The 23,923-nt window shown below is 42.3% G+C and overlaps 1 protein-coding gene across 3 annotated transcripts in view; it reads right to left on the bottom strand.

Moving 5' to 3' along the window:
* PPIG (peptidylprolyl isomerase G) overlaps positions 1 to 20,786 on the bottom strand; it is a 29,568-nt gene extending 8,782 nt beyond the window's left edge. The window contains exons 1-8 of one of the 3 annotated variants that reach the window (XM_075429837.1): positions 20,523 to 20,786; positions 12,064 to 12,143; positions 11,861 to 11,935; positions 9,560 to 9,667; positions 9,012 to 9,056; positions 7,252 to 7,339; positions 6,101 to 6,130; positions 5,870 to 6,009 (exon numbers count right to left, since the gene is read on the bottom strand). In XM_075429837.1, the coding sequence (XP_075285952.1) occupies positions 5,870 to 6,009; positions 6,101 to 6,130; positions 7,252 to 7,339; positions 9,012 to 9,056; positions 9,560 to 9,667; positions 11,861 to 11,935; positions 12,064 to 12,124 (547 nt within the window). In that variant the 5' untranslated portion in view covers positions 12,125 to 12,143; positions 20,523 to 20,786. Of the gene's footprint in view, positions 1 to 5,869; positions 6,010 to 6,100; positions 6,131 to 7,251; positions 7,340 to 9,011; positions 9,057 to 9,559; positions 9,668 to 11,860; positions 11,937 to 12,063; positions 12,144 to 19,777; positions 19,803 to 20,522 lie in introns of those variants that run through there. The other 2 variants (XM_075429838.1, XM_075429839.1) reach the window with 2 other exon arrangements.
* Between the last annotated feature and the right edge of the window lie 3,137 nt (positions 20,787 to 23,923).

The raw sequence follows: 23,923 nt of genomic DNA, 5'->3' as shown, positions 1-23,923 counted from the left end.
TAACAAGTAAGTTTTTATAAAAGAAAACTGAACAGTTTCCAAATTAATTTCAATCAAAGGAGCCTGGCATCATTTAGGCCTGGTGACACCCAAACAAAACAAAGCAATCTCACCTGAGCTCTAAAGACCATGAACACCAAAAGTACTAAAAAAGTTAACTAATTTCTAAGTCCCAAGACACTTTCAGATGCTTATCTATTCAACACTTCTGGTTTTTGCCCATTCATAAAAACCGCTATATTGCATTATACTGTTTCCTACGTGCCTTCAAGCAAAACAAGGTACCTCCAAGATCAATTTCAGAAATGTCTGAATAGGCATCAATTGGCAAATGAATAGGCAGTTATTACCTGTATTTTTCTCCCTCCTGTATCTAAGTGTGTCAAAAACAGTCTGTGACTATTCTATCTGCATTCTTGTAACAAGTTTAGGTATGTTATAGTTACTACTTTAAAGGGAGTAAGTAATAGATAGAAATGGAGGTGAGTTAGTGAGCAACTACCTCACTAAACATGACATGATTCTTAACATGCAGCAAATAACGTTAATGGCAGATGTATCTGGGAAATCACGTGGCAGGTAGGGAGTCAAATGATGGGAGGAAAAAAACCAACCAAACAAAAAACACAACCAAAAAGCCCAGAACTGTTTACACAGCAAAGACAGAATATCTGACAAGAGGTTTTGGGATATACTTTCTGGTGACATTTAAATATCTCTGTCCAGCAGCAAATGCTATTTTGAATACTGAACCAATGTGGTGCTGGCCAACTACAGATCATAACAACAAACGAAACCAATTCTGCAGCATGAAGGTCAGTGCGAAAGAAACAAACTTCTATTTACAGTCCAACTGTTCCAGCTCATTACCTTCAGGATTAGGTTTCAACTTATGACCACAGCTGAAATAGATACATCGCTTCCTACTCCATTCACTGTGACCTATAGCATTTGCCAGACTTCATGAATTACATGATCACACTGCATGGCACAGACAGGCACTCTGCATCTCAGCTTGTTATGGACCGTAGCAAGGCTTACATTAGCCCATGGTATCAGACTCCTGGACTTGAAACGAAGAAAACGACCTGGCCAGAAAGCGGTCGGGCTCAGGCACAAAAGTCAGAACAGATTATCTCACCTTGTAATTCACAGCACTGATGCTCAGTTACCTTATATCAAGTCAAATAATCTGTGATGGATGACAGCAGTCTCCAAAAAGAGGGTGCCCTTACCTCAGGTCATTAAGAGAGATATTTTTGCCTGATAATTTTTTCCAGTGTTTAATCACCCTGCTGTTCACAGTATGAGGTCTTTTTTTTCTATTTTGCATGTGTCTTGCTTCAATTATTTGCCATGGGTTCCTATCATGTCTTTCACCGCTTGATTAAGGACCCACTGTTTCTTACAATGAAAATTACACACAGTGATCAAGTCCTCAGAAATACGCATTAGGGAACACTAACAAACTTGATTCTTGTTGATCAGATGACATTGTTACTGTGAGGAGTCCTGTATCACAAATGCCTCAGGACATAGATGTTTTTGTAGGCAAGCAACCTACCACACAACTGCAACAGCAGAAGAAGGGGGCAGAAAAAAAGAAAAAAAAAAAGGGGGAGAGAGTGAGAAGAGGAAAAAAGCCATCTCCAGCTTCACTTTGAAGAGTTTCGGCTAAAGCCAAAACAAGTTTATGCCTCATGGCCAGTTCATTAGGACAAGGAAAAAAATAATCTGGAACTGAAAGGTCTGAAACAACTGTTTGTAGCAACCAGCTTGTGAGAAGGGGGCTAACTATGTCTAACAAGCTTGCAGAAGAAGTGAGTAGTCCAGGGGCTGAATGGGTAAGAAAACAGGAAAGGGAAGACACACGAATCAAAAGTCCAGGTAAGATGTGACTTACCAGAATCACCACTTTCTAAGACTGCTTTTATTCCATAGATATTTCCTGATTCCTATATGTGTAACTTTGCACTCTATCAGTGCTTGATAATTTGTACCTGACACCTGCAACCGTTAACAGGTCTACAACCCTTAATATGCTCTGACTAACCTGTTATTATCACAAACCCTTCGAGCCCCACGCTGGGCAACAAAAAGGACTGTTGTGGTCTAACCCCAGCCAGCAACTAAGCACCAGACAGCTGCTCACTTACTCCCCCCCCTCCCCCTGCCGTAGGATGGGGAAGAGAATGGAAAAAAGTAAAAACTCGTGGGTTCAGATAGACAGTTTAATAGGAAAGCAAAGGAAGAGATAAGAATATTAATGATAGTAATATTAACGTATATACAAAACAAGTGATGCACAAATGCAATTTCTCACCACCAGATGAATGATACGCAGCTCGTCCCCAAGCAGCGATTGCTGCACCCCAGCCAACTCTCCCAGTTTATATACCAAACATGACATCAGATGGTATGGAATATCCCCTTTGGCCAGTTTGGGTTAGCTGTCCCAGCTGTGTCCCCTGCCAGCTTCCCATGCACCAGGCAGGCCAGGCCAGTGTGAGAACCTGAAGAATTCTTGACTGCCTAGCAACAACTAAAACCATTATTTTCATCCCAAATCCAAAACACAGCACTACACCAGCTACCAGAAAGAAAATTAACTGTATCAATAATCTGCCTCAATTGCAGAAAGCAAAGTTTTACAAGCAGTGATTCTACAGGGACATCTATAACATCAATGAACACCATGAATCAAGCCTAGCGCTGCTCTGTGTAGAATCCCCTAGAAATACACTTTTCATGAGAAATCTTCATTAGAGGCTCTTATTAAAAACTCCCCCAACGCATAAAGCTGTTTAATTTTGTTTCTTTTTAATCAGAATGTCAGTGTCTTACATTCTTGAAAACATCCTAGATACATCTTTGATTAACCAAAGTCATGATCTCAAACAAAGCAGACAAGTTTGACTAGACCCCTCTCTAGAAAACTTTGTCAATTAGTATCAAATTCCTATTTGTCTTAAAAAAAAATGCTATGGTGCTTGTTCCACAGCTTTTCTTGAGAATTATAGTAGTTTAGCTAGTCCATGACAACCTTTCTGAATAGTGGCTTAACACTTTTTTCTTTTTTTCCTCCCAGCTTTTAGGATTTGCTGTGGAACTTAACAATTTTCTAAAAATACCACTTGGCCAGAGAGATTCTTCTTTCATAATTATATCTTCCCTTTTTCATTTTCACTAACACCTCTAACTTCAAGGAATAAAAAAGAAAAAAAACCACAAAGGAAAAGCTGACAAACATTCCACTTTTCTAGGTGTTCACCCTCTCAAATCCTAGGTGACAGCTTCTGATCCAGGCCTGTGCAACACTGTAATTGTGATCGCTGTATCACTGAATTCACATGGCGTCCAGTAAGTTAGCTCAGTCAAGTCATCATCCACTCATCCCTAAATAAATCCATTTCCTCTATACAAAGACACAACTTTGCTTCTTCATAAAGCACTTCATCTGGATATTCATTATAATACTCGAAAACCTGATCGCCTTTCCTCAACTTTTACGTTAAACACTTATACCAAGCATCTAACTTCTACTGTAATTCCTTCTGCTAGTATCATCTTGGCTTTCCTGCTGAACCCTAATAGAACGAGTTCTATTTTCATTCCATAAAGACTTGTCTAATTCCTGCATTTGTGTCGCTTACCAGAAAAGCTTATACAATAAATATTTCAGTTTAAGCCTTGCTATCATAATGTACCCTCCCACAGAAATTCGCCATTATACTTTCCTCACTTGTAACCTCCTTATTCCTTTGTCTTAACAACAAATTCTTAGAAGCAGTCTCCTCTGGTAACTGCCTCATATTTCACAGTATCAGTTCCCTTTTGCCTCCCATAGTCATATGCTACAAACAATTCCACTGTTAGATGACTCTCTGCTGATACTCTTCTATGACACTGCTCACCTCCCAGAAACTGCTCCTCCTATCTGGATTCCCTGGCCTCTTCCATATATTGTCAGGTCCAAGGGCCTCTCCTGCTCCACTTGTCAGGTTTGGACTGCTGCTTGGCAAATTTCCTTCTGCTGATGTGATGGCAAACACTTCCTCCTATCTCCACTGCCTCAGGTCAGCACAGCCCATCCCTGTTCTGCATTTAGCAAACAGTTTCAGCCATACTATCTTCTCTCACCGTAGCCGCGGATCTCCCTTTGCAGGTCCTACAGACAGCCTTTTCCTTTCAATAGTAGGATTCTCCACTCACCAGGATCTCCATCACAGTCTGTCAGGTAGCACCTTCATCAGGCTGGCTCTGCATTAGTGCCCATTAGGGCGCACATCTCCCAGCACTCAGCTTGACCCTCCACCTGCCCAATCCTGGTGCCTAAGGCCTCTTGTTCTCCAAACACTCCTGCTGCCCACCATTACTTAGTACTGTGCCTTACAGTCAGCTGAATGGGCTATCCCATCGCCCTGGTATCAATTTCCCTCTGTGGCACACCAGCCCAGCTACAGGAAGCAGAGTCTCCAGGATCCTAGCAGTACTGAGGCAAAGAGGTACAAGGACACGGACAAATGGGTAGGACCAGAAGCCTATTCTTTTAGAAGAAGTTAAAGGAAAAAAAAACTTTTTGTATTTATTTTACTTACTCTTTTCATGACAAGAACTTTAAAGCCCTGCCTAATGGCTTTAAGTCAGACTGCTGTGTGCCAAAACTTTCATTCAGTCATTCAATTTTAAGTGTTCTAGAGTGGACCAAAAAGGCAGTGTGACAAACCAAGGAAGACATATATACAGAGTGGGTATCTCACCCACTAACTTCACCCATTCTGTATCTGCATTGTTTTATTTTATTTTCTAAGCTATGCCACCTGTGCATTTTCTAACAGATACCAAGCTCCCAAGTACTGTCCAGAAAAACAAAACTATGTCCAAACATGCAGGGTGACTTCTGAGTTAATCTAAGAAGTTCTAGAACCTTTGAGAAGTCAGGAGCCGTAAGATAACTCTGCTTGGAATTCTGAGGTATTGAAAAGATCACTTCAGACTCCAAAGTCCTTCTGCTAGACATCTCAACAAGTGAACAAAGAACTGCATCAAAAAGGAGAGGAAAACCTAATCAGCTCAAGCTGGAATGCCTGTATTTTCCTTAGGCCAAAGAAACAATTTCTCGTCTTGTGCTTCAACATCCTTGGTGCAACCCTTCACAGTACACATCAGCAGAAGGTGCTACAAATGAAAAAGCATGATGAATCCTATCATAGTTCCTACCAAATATGCATCCTAGGTTTCCTCTAATGAGATTCTCCAGACTGACAGCAACATCTTAGATTAAGCCTTATTTTGTAAGAGAAGCAGAATCCAATCTCCAATACCATGTTCAGCTCTGGAATGGCAGAGCAGGGCATCCTTTCCAGAAAGAAAGCCAGGTTCTGTCATATTCCTGTTCAAGAACATTGTTTATAGTAACTTAAAAGGGTATCTGCTAAAGGGCAATTCCAGGCTTTTCTACTTTAAGTGCCTGTTCTGAAGATTTACCTGAAAGAAACTTGAAATAAGTTCAAGACCTACAAAAAAGCAGCAGTTATCAAACAAAGTCAGACTGCCATCAATCTTAACATAGCACTCTATCGGACAAGTGCTTGCCAGCTTTGTACTAAAGTTTAGCTAGTGTAAGGAAATCCAAGACGGGAGAAGCTTTGCAGAAAGCACATATGATGTTTCTTTAATGTCTTCTGCATCAACACCTTCTAAGTTTTTAAGAAGAGAAACTGTACTGCAATGTTCTTCACTTTTTCACCACCTGCCCCTCCATCCATCACAAATAAGTTTGTAAATATTTTTATAAGCAACCTACAGGGAAGAAAATGAGCAAAATTACCTCAGTTTGCATCTATGTAAGTGTACAGTTCAACTTTACCTTTGGATTTTGGAATTAATTCTCCACAACTCAGTATGCGTACTTCAGCATATGGCTTACTAGATGCATCTGTTTTCTGGTTTTCTATTTCTCTCACAACTTCCTGACCTGAGATGACTTGTCCAAAAACAACATGATGTCTGAAGAATTTAAAAAAAAGAAAGAACTCTTAGTACTTAATTTTCTCAAGGCAGTTCCCAAAGAAACATAAGAACAAGATAACATATTTACCCATCTAAGTGAGGTGTAGGTTTAGTTGTTCTGTTGTTTCCAGATTTTAAGAGAAAAACAAAGTCAGTATTAGTGGAAGGCAGTCAGCATTTGAAGCATGTCATATACACATATGCAGGTGAAAGTTACTTCGAGTGAACTAACAAAATTGAACAGAACCAATATATATTACTAAGTCTGTGTGCAGTTAGAAGTATTTAATGTTTTATACATTAAACTACCTATTCATTACTTTATCACATTTTACTGAACAAACAATAGTGCACATAAATTTTCAGACAGCATCCCCATATAGGATGTAATAAGTATTCTACTTATTAAATTATATAAATACTACCAGAAGCAGATATAAAAATTAAGGCAACTGACTCAGAGCAGGAAAACTGCAAATAACCTTCTATACATTATAAAATAATCAGAAATCAAAGGAAGAAAAAGTATCTGTATGCACAGATTGCTTGACATAGAAGTAGAATTGACTTTCTCTCAGCTTTCCCCTACACTAGCATTACTAAGGCATACAGATGTCAACCATGGCAGAAGTGAAACACTGGGATAATGACAGTAATCATCAGTCAGAAATCCCAAAATAAGGGTCTAATGGTAAGTGACATCTACAACTCACCATGTGACCTAATTGGTCACAAAACACTGGTAAGAGTGATATATTTCAAGAATGTTTTCTGTAGATAAATTAGATTTAAGAAGAGTCTACGGCAATGTACTGTAAGAATTTAAGTTTTAACTGTAAATGAGACTGCATTGGAAAGTTGTTTTGTGACAAAAAAAATCCTCTACTACTTTGAGAACCCCCCGAGATGTTTTGCTTCCTTACAGACAACACTTATCAGAAAAAAGTGATAGAGTTCTACAAGGAACTAACAGGTTTGTTTTCTTGCCCAAGTTAGAACACAGCTACTGAAAACTACCAAAAGCTCTTTTGCACATACAATAAGCACTAAACACAATAGTGACAAAACCGGTCAGGCACTCTAAACAGCGCATTAGGAAAATGGCTACTTCCACGCAACTTTGTGAAAAACCATCATCTTCGGGTTTACACAGGAGCTAATCTTCATATTTAAAAGAATTAACTTTATAGATTAAAAGCAGCAAACCACACACAAATTTCGGGACAGTACAATACTTACATAAAGAACTGTGAACCATTTGTATCTTTCCCTCGGTTGGCCATTGACAGGAGAAATTCTTTGTTGTGCTTTACAGCAAAGCTTTCATCTAAAGAAAGCGTTTTCAGTTACTTTAAACATACCACATATGCTGAGGTAAATGCTATAATCTAAGTAAACTCATCCGTATTAAATAAACCTGTTAGTAACGTTTTATGATTGTTTAATACACATGGGTATCCAGTTCGATAGCAATCCCGAACAACTTCTGTTTGTCAGACATACATATGAACTTATCAAGCTGGCCATTAAGAAAATAAGTTCAACTTGAATGAATCCTATTCTGATGAGCAAATCATTGTAACAGTTCAAACAAAATCCCAATGAAACTGTGAAATGTCATTATTAACTATTCTTCATTTAAGACATCTGTAAAAGATTATCCTATCTCCCTCCTTTCCCAAAACACCATAAAGGCTGTTGGGACATCCAAACTCTTCAGACAGAGGAAGTTTGCTCAATATTGTTTAGATACAGATGATGGGAGCAAGCATTAACAAAGAAGAAAAGTATGCTATCTGTATGGTTTCACATCACACTGCATCACTGGCAGTGAAAGGGATAGTCCCACTCACTCTCCAGTCATCTGTACAACTGCTGTCTGGCACAGCATCAAGGGTCAATCTAATCCTACAGAGAGGTGGTTAAGGGATCCACAAAAGCAGAAACTCCCATGAATTCAGTTTCATACTGTGGCCGAGTTGAACAGCCAGCCTGCAGTTGCCAGAAGGTAGGTAGAGGTTTTGTTCCTTCGTCCATCTCCTCCAACCACCCATTTCCTCAAACCCAGCTACTCATTTGTGTTGGTCCTGATGCTTGCCAAAGTACTGAACTGGGTCCAGTCACTAATATGGAAATAAATACTTTTTATTGCTGCCATAGTTTTGGGGCTTTTTAGCAAGCCAAATCAGCTGAAAATTTGATCTAAATGAGAGTCGGCGCAAGCTACTGCCTCCTCCCTCTTTTGGCAGTTGCAAACTGTTGACTCAACTCAAGGTCTGATATAAAATTGTAGCCTGGCCCTACTAAAATAGTGAATAAGTCTTTTGATTGATTGCTGCAAGCTCAGACAAGAACCAATGTTAGAAGAAAAGTGGGAGGGAGGGGCAAAACTACTCCTGCTGGTGGCAGATAGCCTTCACATAGGCTTAGGTGTAATACAAAAACTGCTCCAAGAAACACACAGATGCTCCACTACATTCCGGACAAACATGGGCTGAGAAACACCCTTCAGTGCAGAAGGGGTAATTCTTCTACAACACTGACTGTAAAAGAATCAAGACTGTGAAAAAACTGATGGTCTCTTTATCATTAATTCCTCTGGGGTTCAGGAAAGCAGGGCTTTATGCCTTCTTTTAAATAAAGATTTGCAAGGAAACCCGATTCCATCACATTTTTCTCTTTTTCACTGGAAGAAAAGAAAATTCCCAAATTTTCGCTAGCTGCTCAAGCCAAAAGTGTACGTTTAAAAACAGTTATAAAAATATAAATCTGGTAACACGAACAAATACACAGGAGTTCAGTTTTAGTTCTTCATTCATTAAAAAGCTTCATATCTTAAAAGTAAAATAAAATAACCTAAACTGGACAGTCAAAGGCGTCTAAGACCAGATAAAATCTTAACAAAAACAATGGAGTTCAGGTTTACAGAACAGATGACAGAATGTAAAGGCGATTGCTTACAGTAACACCGAAATACAGCAGACTGATGAAACTCTTACCTTCAAAAAAGCCACCATAAATAGATTCTCCTCCCCTGCCATTTCCTTGAAAGAGGAAAGTGACAGTTACAACTTAAAGTACTGATTAAGAGAGTCATACTACGCAGAAGATGCTTTGTAATATGAAATACTGATCCAACCGCATCCAAGCCACTGACATCCTTCAAGATATGCAAAGAACATCAAGACGTATCTAATAGTCCCACAGCAAACTTGGAAAACAAGGAAGTATTCTCCCATATAGTCTATTATAGTCTCCCTTTTTTGTTTCCCAGCAGCAGAGACAATATTTTACCCTCACATTTAAACCCTTCAATAGAAAGTTCTTAGTACTACGAGTACTGAAGTAACAGAGCAAAAGTGTGTGTGTCCACGCACTGCGTAAGTTTGTATTATAAAGTTTCCATGTAAATGTTCTTACACAGAACAAAGGGAAAAAAAGCAGTTGAATCACAGAGTAATTAGTGTAAGTAAGTGATGCTACACAGAACTCCTGCAACATTCTATTACGTAAGTATTCAAGTTTTCTTCAAGGATTAACATCATACCTTCACTGAAGTCACCTCCTTGGATCATAAAATCTTTCACAACCCTGTGAAACAGACAACTTTTGTAATGCAATGGCTTTTGGGTGGATTTTCCTGTACCCTTTTCACCTAAAGGAGAAGAGGAGGGACAAAAACAAAATCACTCTCTGCACCTGCAGAATCTCTCTCCACTATAAGAGTGCTATGTAAGCACTTAATCAAAATCATCTACTAAGCTCTGAAAAATTAGCTTGTGAGGCCAACGCATACCTGTAATACTAATAACAAACCAGCTTTTAAGAAAGCAGAGTAGAAACTACCTTCTGCCTCTACAGTTATACCAGAACTCCCTACTGACATTAGTATACAACTCCGGTCTCTTCCACACAGACAGAATTAAACAGCCAGTTTAAGATAACTGGCATTGCTCAGAAGCATGCAAGAAAACAGTCAGATCTTCAGTTACAATATGCCATGGTTAAGGTACCATAAAAGCTTACAACAAAAATAAACACAGCAGCAGGGGGAAGAAGAAGGAATCTCGTTCCCTCCCCTGCTCATGATTACAACTGCCATCCTCCTCCCTTACATCAGCTCTGGTGCTCAAGACCCGTAAGCAGACTCCCTGCTTCAGCTACAACACTATCTATTTTCCCTGCTACCCTGAAATAGATAAGGTCTCTGCTGAGTTAGCAACATGAATGGCTCATGGTGGGTCCTGTGAAAGGCAGAGCCAACCTCAAGGTAACAGTAAGGTAATCAGTGGGAGTGTGTTGGAAGGAAAAGGATCTCTTACTTTCAGTGTTGGAAAACCATTAGACTCTATCTTCCTACAATCATCTTCTGGGCTACTAAACTTGCAGCTTTTATCAAGGGCAGTTCACTGAACTTATCTGTAATAGACTGGTGTCTCCATGTGGATCTTACTAGCTAGAACAGACACTTTTGACAGAACTTTGATAAACATGAAGCTGTATCTGTTCCACTAACTTGGCACATGCCTAATGTAGCTATGCCAGGAAAACACGGAGCTGTTCATGCCTGTTTTAAGACAGCACATACTTTTCAAAACTGCCCCCAAAAAAGAAAACAAATAAAAACAAGATTTTAATTAATTTGCTGATGATCAGCATCATAAATACTCTGACCACATATTTTCCTCAATATTCTTAAATATGTTAAAGCAGCAAAGTCGTTCAGCATCTGAATTTGATTTTGAATAACAATTTAGTATAAACTTAGTAGTACTTGTTCCTGATCTGAAATGCTGCTGAAAGACTTCAAGTCAAAAATTTAAAGCAGTAGCAGGGAGTAACACCTTTTTGCAATAATCTGACTTATAGGCAGCTGACAGCAGATCAAGAATGCCATGTTCACATGATAACATGCTCACAGGCATTAAAAGCCATCACTTTAAGGTTCAAATCTGTTAACAAGTTTTGATAATCTGAGTTTGTGCCAGTAAACCTAACGTCAGATCAGACAATACCTACGTTCCTGGAGACATCATGAATGGTGCACTAAGTGTTCTAGCTAACTTGACATGGATGTAATTATGCACCCACACCTGACTCAGATCATATTAGTACTGCTCATTGATTCAGTATTAACAACTACAGAGCCTTGACCTGGCAAATAACAGAGCTGGAAGGAAAGGAAGCAGAAAACGCTGAAGATAGAAAGCATGTATGCTATTTATGTATTCACAAAACTATTCATGTGATAATAAATTTAAGTTTTGCTTAACTGTCAGCATTTTCAACAAAAGCATGCAGTCCACAGGACAGTAATTCTGTCTGGAAATGCTTCCAGGAGAGAACCTTCACAGTATTTTGTTCAAGAAATAATCTGAATTTCAACAGAAGTGGAAATCACCAGTCTCCAACAACAAAGAAAAATTAAAATGAAGAACAAAAGAATACTAATGTTTACCAGCAATACCTTTCAAATACCACAAAGTATCATAAGACTGAAAAGTAAGTCTGCACAGTTGACTTCTTATTGGCTACCTTTCAAGACTGGACGATGTCATATAATGTGAACAGTAATATCCATGCTAGTAACAGAAAATCAGCTTACCGTGTCTGTATTTAAAGTTGATTAGTATGTACTCCCTGCAACATACTAAGCAAAAGTTACAACTGCTTTGATTCTACATCAATTGTGTATGAGAAATCAGCTAAATCTCTAGAGAACCAAGAATCAATGTTTTACGTACTTATTTTTGTATGTAAGAAAATGTCAGGAAAAATAACACAGATGTCAAACTAGCTAGCATGGTATTACACTAAAAATTATAAACAGAATTTTAAATCTACAAACCTGTGCAAAGGCAGCGAAAATTCTCACATGTCTTTGGACACACATCTGAAAACAGTTCAAAGACCACTCTTCCAGCTAGAAAAAGAAAAAAAAAGTCGTATTTATTATGAAGTTAACTGGTATTGATATTATTCTTATATATCTTACATGAATATCATGATACTGAATGGATATTTTATGAATGGATATTTTACTTTTCTTACCAGGTACATTGTTGATGGCTATGTCAAAAAAGCAACGAGGTCTCTGGACCTTTACTCCCATGGCTTCAAAAGCTTAAATACTGTAAATAATAAAAGTAAAATGTATAAGTCAACATAGAAGATTTTATAAAGACAACAAAACTGCAGAAAAGTAAACCACAAAAAAAAAAGGGAGCAAACATAAGTATTTTTAAAGGTTCAGAAAACACAAAGTATTTTGGGTTATTTTCATGTTTTGTAGACCCAAAGGAGTGATTTTATACATAGTTGCTGGAATAGCATTAAATTTAAACTCGAGTGCCATACTTCAGATGAGAAAATACAAAAATAAAAGATACTGTGAGGTGTGGGTATAATAAAAAGCTTCAAGTCTTCTTGCTATCCAGATGGCACAGGTAATCACCTAAGTTATCTGCTTGTAGAATTCTACATTCTAGGTAAAACAAACATCAGAGAGGAATAAAAAAGAAAAAAAAAAAAACCAACAGCTTTGAGACCAAACAACTTGCTTGAGTGCTCTCAAAGAACTTTTTCCAACTGCCTTGCAACTGTTTAAAAAGACTAACTTCCAGTCTCTGTTAGGGTCAGTGTTAGTGGCCGAGGAGGCTGCCATCTCCACATGCAAGCCCACCCCTCTGGTCACGGTTACCAGCTTCAGATCAGGCCTGTTCTCCTCAGGAATACACCAGCTGCTGCAGTCCACTACCCAGTTCAGTCCACCTCAGTTACCATCCATTACTTGGGCCATAAACTACAGCTGCGCAAGAGAGAACATACTGCTTGTCTAGGAGCACAGAAACGTGAACAGTCCAGGACGGTGAACTTCTTCAACTGCTGTAGGTGAGTAATAATTGCACCAGTCAAGTAGACCTACTTTCAGAAATACCAGAACCTTTGCCACAAATAAAGAGAACAGTCAAAGAGTGGAAAATGACTTATGATGGTTACAACTTGACAAATCACCAACGTACTGTCATGTTAAGACAAGTGTTCAATTTTTCAGGAATATATTTCCTGGATTCCTGTCACTGCAGTTATCAGGAACTGTTCTAACTAGGATCCAAACCATTCTACATGAAAAAAAAAAATACAAAGATGTAGCTCTTCCACAACTACTGCTAAGTGAAATTGTTTTGGTTTTTTATTGTTTCTTTTCCTTTTATGTCATTGCTTATCTCTTTTGAGTCATCATCCCTGGAGGTATTTAAAAGACATGTAGATGTGGTGCTTAGGGACATAGTTTAGTGGTGGACTTGGTAGCGTTTGGTTTAGTTTGACTTTGAAAAGATTTAAGGGTCTTTTCCAACCTAAATGATTCTATGATTCTTTACTGAGAATTCTGACTATATAAATCCCTTTATTTTTGTGTAACAAGCAATGTCTTAATCCCATTTGCATCTCTGGCCTTCCAACATCATGTACAATCCTGATATTCTTCTCCTTTTCTGAAGTCCCATCCACTCCAAATTCCTTCAGAGAGGGAAAAGAAACAACGACGGCAAAAGAATCTGGAAGACCGGAGTACCTTTTCCAGAATTTGGTACATAATCCCTAAATTTTCAGTTCTAATTATTTTTTATTGCCAGAAAACACTACTCAAATGTAGCTGACATACTGCATACTTCTCTCCTAAAGCTTCACTCAGAGCTGTGCTGCAGAACAGCCTCGAAAAATTCAATTGTCGCCATCTGTCACTCTCAGCTTATGAACAAGAGGCTGTAAGAAATAAAAAGACAGCAGTGTAATCATGCTAGTCTATATTCTCCCTACTTGGGCTCATCATCACTTCTAACATTTTGCCAAGATTACACAGCGAAAAATCACAAGAACAATGCAGGACTGATCTAAATTAAACACCATTCAGTGGTATATCATTCATGTGATCTTTAGCATGAGAAGCCTTTGCAAACATGCAGAGTCTCACTAGATATCCTCTTAGCTGTGTAACAAATACATTAATTCACACAAGCCAGAGACTCATCAAAAGCAGCAGGCTCGCCTCAGCCTGCTTGCTCCTCTCCCTGAATTATCTTTTCTCTTCTCTTAGCACAACAGATTTTGTGGCCAGGCAGAGAAACAAATAGAGAAAACATCTGTAACAGAGGACTTCAATGCTACCAGGTTAGCAGAAGGCTGACTAGCTCACCAGGCTGCTGCACAAACTCTGGGGCAGCATGGGCAAGGGCAGGGAGATGAGACTGGTGTGAGGGGACAGGCTGTCGGCAGAACCAACACCAGGCGCCAAGCACAGCCACCAGCTCACACCATCAGCAGCAGAACAGACTGCACAGTGGCACGGAGGGGCCGGGGCATATTTTTTTCTAGAAAACCTCTCAAAATAAATGCTACAATAAATACTGTTTGGTGGTAGAACTGACAGTTTTAACTGAACTGAGACATCAAAGAACCAGTAGTACCACAACTGACCGATCGATTGTACCCAAACTTTAAACATTTAGCTGTAGTGCTTGAGGGAGGAGGGATTTAGCTTGTGCTTTACAGGCAATTTGCTTGAGAAATGTAGAGGTTTGCCACAACATTTATATACGGTATTTTAGCCAAAATAAATGCAAACTGTCTTTATATGTGACACAATTTTTATTTTAAACATTGATAATGCCTACAGCTAAACTGTAAAATAAATGTCAATATATCTACATCAATCAGTTTTTAACTCGGTTTTGCAGAGAACTGAGTGGGAGAGAGATGCAAGAAATAAAGAAATCTACCTGAATCTCTATTCTCACCAACTTTTGCTCAATTTGATGTTTTTCTACCTCTGCATTGTCTCATGAATGGTGGACCAAATTAAGTTTAGTCCATGTCCTAAACATTACCTCCAATGTCCCCTGCACTTTCCCTAAATCCTCCAATAACTCCAATAATATCCCCTAAATACTAGCTGCACTTGGTTCTAAATGACTTATGTCAACCGGTCAGTATGAATACCCTGACTGGACAAACACTGGGCCAAGTAAACATACCCAACTCTTGAGCTGATGTTGCCTAGTAAACCAGGCTAAAATACCAGTGACATTTATCCCACCTACCTACAAGTCAACTGAGCGTTTCCAATATACTTAAGTCCCCTTTGCACAGGTACTACTTCAGACAGACCTTCGCCCCAAGTGTTACAGGGAAAACTACTAGTTACTAATGATCCACAAACTATTAATATCTATTCATGTAGTATTTAATACCAAACACAATCTTGTACATACTGATAATTTAAAACTCGCCTGTATTAAAAGAAAGTACGTGGGGTATAAATGTTAAATGCAGAACCTACAAAGGAAAACAATTTGAAAATACCAAGAATAAAGTCAGAGAATTACAAGTAAAGCTCAATAGTCCTATACGTCTGGTTACAATAGGGCTTGCATGACTTGTATCTTTATCTCTTCAAATCTATTTTCAATTAGAATGCAGATACTCTTAACCAACAGTACTTTGCATTTTTTAAACTGAGAACTTGATGGAGTTCTACCAGTGAAGGGAATATGATTTTCAAGTCAACACAAAATATGCTCATTACACATATAGACATAAATGTGCTATGCAGCAGGGCAATCCTGAGAAGTCAGCTCACTTCTTCCCTCCAATACTCTGTAAGAAGGGACAATATAACAACCTAAGTACTACCTTGAAATGTTCAAGCCATTCATCATTCTCAACCACCACCCGTTTGAGGAGCCTCTTACTAAGTCTAAGTAGAAACTATACCAAAAAAACCCCAAAAAAATCCCCAAACAACCAAAATACCACTTCAGTATATCTAACAAGAGAGGCCTGTTTGGTTTATTTCTGAAAGTGGAATTACAGTTCAACTTAGAGCAGATTTGTGTTTGTTGACAAATCCATCAAAAACATTTATTCTTGTCAGAACAGCTGCATCCATAACCAATGCATCACCAGCTGTGTCCGTCAGGGTTCACATCCCTTCACACCTCCATCAGCCTCATCATTTCATTCAAGTATTTTCAGGATAAAGCTGGCCAATTCACGGCCAGTCTGCAGCCAGCTGTTCTCCTTCAAAATGATCTGTACCAAGGGAAAAAGACAGCCATTCCAAACTGTTCACAAGCATCTCTCTGCCACAGATTATCACTCATAAGGGCCGAGATGCTTATAAATACATCTTGGGGAATTTTTTTCAAAATCACCTGCACTAGCAAGGTTCTGGTAATAACACTGTTTAATATAAACTAGCTCCTTTTGACTGAAACAGGCTAGAAAGCACTCACAGATGCACACCAACTCAAATCTATGTGTCATGCATCTCACAAGCTGACAGCAAGCAGCAATACAGTAGTGCTTCCTAGTTTTCTGAGGCGGAAAAACCCCTTTATTTTTAACTATACTGAACCGGTCATGGCACTCCCTATTTGTTTCAGTCCCTGCAAAGGACAGAACAGATTGGGAGCAAAGATGTATTCAGCAGGAAAAATATATATTGTGTTCTACTCCTTCACCTCTTCCTCTGTCATCATCAGCTTCTCCCCTATTCTTAATTTCTCCTTGACCTTGCCTTTGTATTTGTTTCCTTGCATCAATTTAAAATTATCTTCTACATTGGTCTTCATTCAATGTCCAAACAAAGTGAACATAAAGTGCATAAATTCACATTCCTAGCATTTTGTTTCAGGCCATCTACAAATGCAGGAAAACAAAACTACAGTGATTTATATTGCAAAGACAGCCATCTGGAATCTTCAGAAAGATATTTTTAAGCAAAATTTGGGAGTCCAGAAAACACAAATGCACAAAGTGAATACTGAACATATATCACATTCACTAAGGCTGTGGTTCCAGTCACTTGAAACCAATATAAATGTGGGCTGATACTAGAATGGAGGACTCATACATCCACTGTGTTTAGCTTTCATATAGGTGGCCACCTAGATGCATAAAAAGTACCCTTTCCTCCCCCTCCAAGAAAAGATCTGGCAGCAGGACATATCAGCCTGATGCAACGGTAGAGCCACAGACTAAAACCGTTTTATGGTCATTAAACTGGAAATTAATGTATCATTGTGAAATGGGAGACTTGAAATTTTGTTCCTAGTTCCATTCCAGTGTCAGAGCTTCCAGCTGTGTTAGGATGATACTGAATGTGTGAACAACAAAAATACAACGAGCCAAATGCTCAATCTCCTCAATCATTTCCTCAGCATCTTCCCCAAAGACCACCATCTTTTTGTCTGTGTTTTATCACCAAAACCTCTGAATTCGCAATGACAACTAGGATATTAATTTTTTTTCATTTTAATAATCAATAACACACAAATATTTTCAGTAGATTTAGGAAAAACATACTAGTCTTGAACACATTTCAGGTTTAGGATGCTGTCTTTGCAATCACGTGGACTTAACATATCTGTAAGAAAGGAAGAAAACACTTGTGTTCTACACAGGTCTCAGAAATTTATGAAAGAAGACTTTCTACTCATCAACAGAAATCATATATTACAGGTTATCAACCTGACTGCTCCTTCTAATAGTATTTAGAGGGAAAAAGCCAACCACTAAAAAGACTTTCAACACTTTTGCCAGCAAAACATGATTGACACCACTTTCCATCAGGCCTCCTTCTCTAGAATAATGCTACACGTCTTTCTTGGACAACTGACATAATTTGTTTTCCTTTTTAGAGGGGAAAAAATACTAAGAGATACCTGGCAATATCAACCATTGTCTTCCACGCACACGAAGCAAGAGCCTGCTATCCTCTTAGAGAGATTTAAGAAAACCATCCTCAGACAGGTCCTGACTAAACATGCAGTACATGCTCCTAACACTACTGCACTGCATAGTTCACTTACATCACTTTCAGTATGATTTTTTGCAGTTATTCACATTAATTCAGTCTTCTTGTACTGAAGCATATAAGAAATACACACTTGGTTATAACATCTCAGCTGTGAGAACGTAACATTCAGCCAAGAAGGTAGTAACATTCCCTTAAACCACTTAAACAGAAATACAGGTTCCTACTAGATAATGCCCTTTGTTTTGTTTTCCGAGGAGAGAGACACCTACAAGAAGAAAATTGTTAAAATATCTAACCACCCTCTTGTCAATAGCAAGGAAAAAGCTTTGCTGTCAAGAGTTAGTCATGAATTTCTGTTACCTAATTTATGCAGAAAGTACTTTTTTTCTCTCTGTTAAGATATGTGAAAACACACAGGTGTTTTCTTTCAGGTCTGTGCACAAATAAATGCCTTTGTTGGTGTTCACTACGCCCCCAGAACCAGCAAAGAAACATGCCCATTTTGATTCTACCAGAAAGTGGATTAGTGTAAGCCTGAAACACTGAATTTATATTTCAAAACTTTTGCTAAGGCAAGTTTTAGCACCGTATAAAAAGGAAAAAAATCTTTTAAAGGGTCTAGTGTAATCTCCAAGCTATTTACTCATTAGGATCCCCAAACTAAATTTCAGAAGTGGAATCCCTTCCTACCCCTGTTACTGAAGATGAGAATACGGCAAGACCATGCAATAGCAGGGGACAGTTCTTAATGCTGACCTGTATTTGCCAACCATAACCGAAAAAGGCTTTTTCTATTATCTTTCATTCTTGTGTTCTCCTCCCAACTACTTTAGCTCTAGATCCCTTCCCACCCTCCTCCCAGCCTCCTACCTAAATCTCACTCCATTAGAAGATGGCCAGATTTGCTCCCTGCTTCCAGGAGTATGGTTCCTGCATGCACATGGCATGGAGGAGTGAACTGGTAGTGGAGACATGATACTGCAGCAGAGTAAAAACCTCCACTGCAGTACATATTCTTCACTCCAAATTCCCTCATAATCCAGCTTTTCTGAGATTCTAAGGGGGAAGAAAATTAAAACTTTTTTTGATAACAGCCTGATGACGGCTTAGCTAATTTAAAAAAAATGTTTCTGCTTCCCAGAAGAGGACTGGAAAAATGGTAAGTCTTAGTAAGAAATACAGTCTCAAACAGTGCTCTTAGAGGATTACTGATGCTGGTACCCTTCATATGTTCCCCTTCAGATCTACATCATATACAGGAAACTGTACTTTTTCTGAAATCTTTATAATAATTTTTTAAAGCTGATAAATCAAGCTCTGCAAGTTTAGATAAACTAATGTTTTATTAATCATGTGTAATTTCCATATTTTTATCTTATACTTTTATCACAGTAGCACCTAAAAATTTGAGTCATGCTGGACCCCAATGCATTAATGAATAGGAATAGTGAAACAAAATGGGGGAAGACAGATAAGCAAAAAAAACAAACCCAAGCCTAAAACCACGTATCTCTGTTCAAAGAACAGCCTCTTCTGCAGGCAATACAGAATAAAAACATGAAAAACAAAATTCTCTCAGAAGAAGAAAATACATTTTAGAAAACAGCCTTTATGCAAAAGAAATGGTCTCATGTTCCTCTTAAAACAGGTCTCAGATATCTGATTACTAAAATACAATTAACTTAACTAGGGAAATATTAGCCAACTACTAGCAAAAGTGACTTCTTTATCATCATTACGGAAGAAACTTTTCTAATTGTGACTGAATTGTAAGGCAACGTTTAGCACTACAATAGATATTTTGTTCAAAGTTTCAATAAACTTCTTTTCCTCCGAAGCCCTCTCTCCTTCAAAGCCTCCTCAATGACTGTAAGTACAACCATATATACATGGTACTTATAGTTTGGTCGTGGCTGCGAACAAAACGAGCCTGAAATTCATTACTCATAAAAATCCCTGAAGCGCCTTAGGAAATCCTTAACAGAGAGAGGCAGAGGACCCTCCTGCCAGGCACGGCAGCTCCAGTAGGCTCCACTTCCCGCGGAGAGGCCTGCAGAGGGGAGGAGAACATGTGGCACGCAGACAGCCCGCTCGCTTCGCCTTCTAGGGGAGGAGGGAGGACTCATTCAAACTCCCGAGCAGGCACCGAGCAGCCCCCGGGAGGCCGACCGGGGCCCGGCAGCCGGACCGCGGCTCGCTAGCCTGCCAGGAGGCGATTCTCGGGCTCGCGGACCCTGCTACCAAGCGCAGTTTTCGCCAGACCACGTCCTCCGCTTCACCGACCCCTCCTCCTCCCACCTGCCTCCGGGCGCCGCTCGCAGCTTCCCACCCCCCCTTCCTCCCGGGGCCGCCCTCACTCGGACGCCTCGGCCGACCCCTCAGGAAAGCGCCGGGTGCCCCGGCTGCGGCCCGCCGGGCCTTGCGAGCGGGCAGGCGTGCGCGGGAGACCGCGACTGCCCCACGCCCGCCCCGCAGCAGCCGGGCCGGGCCGGGCCGAGGCGCGGCAGTCCCCTGGGCGGGCCGGGGCTCCCACCCCCGTCCGCGACCGAGGCTCGGGCCCCGCGACGCTGCGACCCCCACCCCGCCGAGCCCCCAGCTCCCACGCCGCGGCCTGGGCCTCGGCCCTCGCTCGGCCGCATAGCGACGGCGCCGGACCCCGGCCGCGCCCGGCTGCGGCGCCGGCACTCACCCCGCTTGCGGCCCGCGTCGCCCCGCGCTCCTCAGCGCCTCGCCGCCATGTTAGAGCTGGTGCGGCACAGACTGCGTCAGTGGAAGGAAAGGGCGGGAGGGGGCGACCCCGGGGGCGGCGGGGCGGGCGGGGGGGCGCGAAGACGGGAGCCGCGGCGCCCCGGCCCGGGAAGGGTGAGGGGGTCCCGTCGGCCGCGGTACAGCCCTGCCCGGCGGCGGGGGCCACTCGCAGCGAGCCGGAGCGATTGGGGGAGGGGGGGGCGCCCGCCTCCTCGAGCTCGTCAGAGGCGCCCCGCCCCCTCCCGCCGGCCCTTGAGGGGAGGCTGCGTGCAGGCGGCGGGAGGTGTCTGCCCAGCGCCCGCTGGTGCGGGAGCGTTTCCCAGCCAGCCGGGGCCGGGGCCGGGGCCGGGGCCAGGGCCGGGGCCAGGGCCAGCGCCAGCGCCAGCGCCGGCCTTCCCTGACGCCGTGGCGCGGACGGGTGGCCGGCTCGGCTCGGGGCCCGGAAAATGGCCACGGGGTTGGTAAACGAAACGTCCGAGAAGACGGCGGGAGGGCGGGCGTGGGATTGCCCCTGCAGTGCCCGGCACGCCTCGTTAGGGGTTGTGAGGAACTAAAATGGGAATTTAGACAGACTGTATGCGAAAAAAGCTCCTGATGATTCTGCCCCATGTATCTGTATTGCCATTCAGGGTTAAGGGCAGCTGAGCACCCCACAGCCACTCGCTCCCTCCCCCCAGTCCGGTGGGGGAGAGAATCGGAAGGGTAAAAGTGAGAAAACTCGTGTGTGGGCTGAGATAAAGACAGTTTAATAGGTAAAGCAAAAGCTGCGGGCGCAAGCAAAGTGAAATAAGGAATTCATTCGCTGCTTCCCATGGGCAGGCAGGTGTGCAGCCATCTCCAGGAGAGCAGGGCTCCTCATCACGCCTGACGGTTACTTGGGGAGACAAACGCCATCGCTCTGAAGGTCCCCTCACTTTCCATGCTCAGCATGACGTCATATGGCGCAGAATACCCCTCGGGTCAGTTGGTGTCGGCTGTGCCCCCTCCCAGCTTCTCGTGCACCCCCAGCCCGCTGGCTGGTGGGGTGGGGTGGGAAGCAGAAGAGGCCTTGACTCTCTGTGAGCACTGCTCAGCAAGAACGAAAACATCTCTGCGTTATCAACGCTGTTTCCAGCACAAATCCAAAACACAGCGCCACACTAGCTACTATGAAGAAAATTATCTCAGCCAAACCCAGCACATCTTAAAAACAGGGACATGAATGCTTATGACAATTCACAAAGCTGTGAGCACCTTCAAAATTAACTGAGACTTACATGGAATCATGTACCGCCTTTGAAGGGTTTTCACTCAGACCAGCGGGTATGCGGCTTAGTAATCATGCATAACAGGAGGTAATGGAAGTCCTGTGACTGGCTGTTGAGAAGTGTTGAAATCAGGAAAACAAGTTTTCTCCTTCTGAATTTCTGGGAAAAAAAAATTGAGCAATTGGCCCCTATGAGTTCTGAAAGCCTGAAGAAGCTGGTGACTGGACTTCTGCTTGGTAGGTCTTCCCCCATGCGTCCACCTTAAAATTTAAGGTAATTTTATCTGGCATTTTTAATTTGTTTTAAGCATTATTAATTGATTTCATCCAAAGGTACTTCGCAAATCAAAAGTAAAAAGTTCAACATCTTGTAAATGAAAAATCCATATGATTTGCTGAAGTCCCCTTCATATGAACGTGGAACAGTTTTCCTCTAAAGCTAATCTAAAGAGATCAGATTCCTTGGAGCTCTTCAGTGAGTTTGCACAAGGCCTGAGACTCTCAGGAAAGGTCAGTGCTGCCCTTTGAGCTCACCTGACAGGGTCTGGGTCTGTGTTACTTGCATGCCTGTGCAGACTGTAACCGAGGCGGTCTGGATTTGCTAGCAGAAGGATACAGGAGCTGTTCCAGTTACAAATTTTACAGGTAGAAAAATTGTTACAAATCAAGAATTTTACATGCTGTTTTTCTAAAACACTCCAGATCTATAACAAATAAAACAGGGGCCAGTCTGAGTGAGTTCCATATTCATAAGTATCCAATATATGGGCTATACATATGATCAACAAGAGACAAAAAGTCAAAAAACCAAACCGTTGATAGACAGCTGCAAAACAGGTAGTCAGTGTGATAACGTCGGTCATGGCTGTAGTCCTGTGATTTTAGGTAGAATTTTAGAACCATCTGCGATCATTATCATTCTGTCTAAATTTAGTCTTTGTTATTGTCACTGATGGTGAGGAAAGGCCCAGAAAGATGACCTGAAGCAGTGTGCATGCAATGTAAGCATCATACATGTTGCAACATATGTTAGCTGTGTTGCAGAATGCATACATTTGGAACGTTTTTTGCAAAGCATAAAAAAATTATCATGTAAAATAAAGTAACATTAATTCTAGTACAGCGAAGCCAAACCCTTGAACTTCACCCTTTCTGAACTTCAGTCCCATTTTTTCTGGGCTGGGAAGACTTTTTTTTTCCTCCCCCCAGCATGCGTTACATAAACGTTGGTTTTATTAACATGACCCCAATAATCAAGACGACCTTGGAACTTTAGCATTTTTTGTGTGTTTCCTTTGGAAGGTTTAACTGGCCGGACTTCCCCGTTTCTCGCAGCGTTTCCCGACACGCCAGCTCAGGGGAACGCTCTGCCTCGGAGCGCACAGCGCGTCGCAGCGCGGAGGCTCTGGGTGAGGAGCACCCATCCGGGGCTCGAAAGCAGGAAGGCTCTTGTCAGAAAGTAAGCCCAGGCCGTGTTCTGCGGGCGCGGGGGATCCCGGACGTCGCGCCCACCATACTGGTGCCGTTGTTTCGTAGTTTAACCTAGCTGGGCGCTGGATTTTGCCGTTTCATAGCCCTGGCTGGAGCCAGCGCTGGCCGCGGCTCTGGCCCGCCGGCAGCTCGGCCCTGCCCGCCGCCCGCCCCTCAGAGGCCGCCACCGCCTCTCCACCGGGCGGGAGGAGAGGGCGGGCTGAGGCGCGTCCCGCGCAGCGCCGCCCTCCTGCTGCACTCTGGCGGCGGCTGCCGGTACGTGGGGGCGGGCTGGGGCCGCGGCCCAGGACCCCTCCAGCGGCGGGGCGAGGCGGGCCTGGGCCCGGAGCTCCCTCCCGCCGAGCACGGCAGCGCCCGCTTCTTCCCGGAGCGCGCGCGGGACGCGGCTGCCGTCGGGCTGACCGTGGCCGAGGGAGCGCCGGGCGGCGGCGGGAAACGAGCCTCGGGCCGGGGCTCGCCTCTGGATGGGGGGCAGCGGGGCGCTGCCCGCCGACCGCCGCGCTGAGGCCTGGGTGGCGGCTCAGCCGCTTCCCCAGCGCTGCTGGGTCCGAACCTCCCCGCGGGCAAGGGGGAGGCGAGCCGCGGGTGGCGGGGCGGCAGCCTCG

This window comes from Opisthocomus hoazin, chromosome 9, assembly GCF_030867145.1.
Source record: "Opisthocomus hoazin isolate bOpiHoa1 chromosome 9, bOpiHoa1.hap1, whole genome shotgun sequence".
Taxonomy (NCBI): domain Eukaryota; kingdom Metazoa; phylum Chordata; class Aves; order Opisthocomiformes; family Opisthocomidae; genus Opisthocomus; species Opisthocomus hoazin.
Note: the sequence above shows the minus strand (reverse complement) of the source record. Positions and strands in the feature narration are given on the sequence as shown.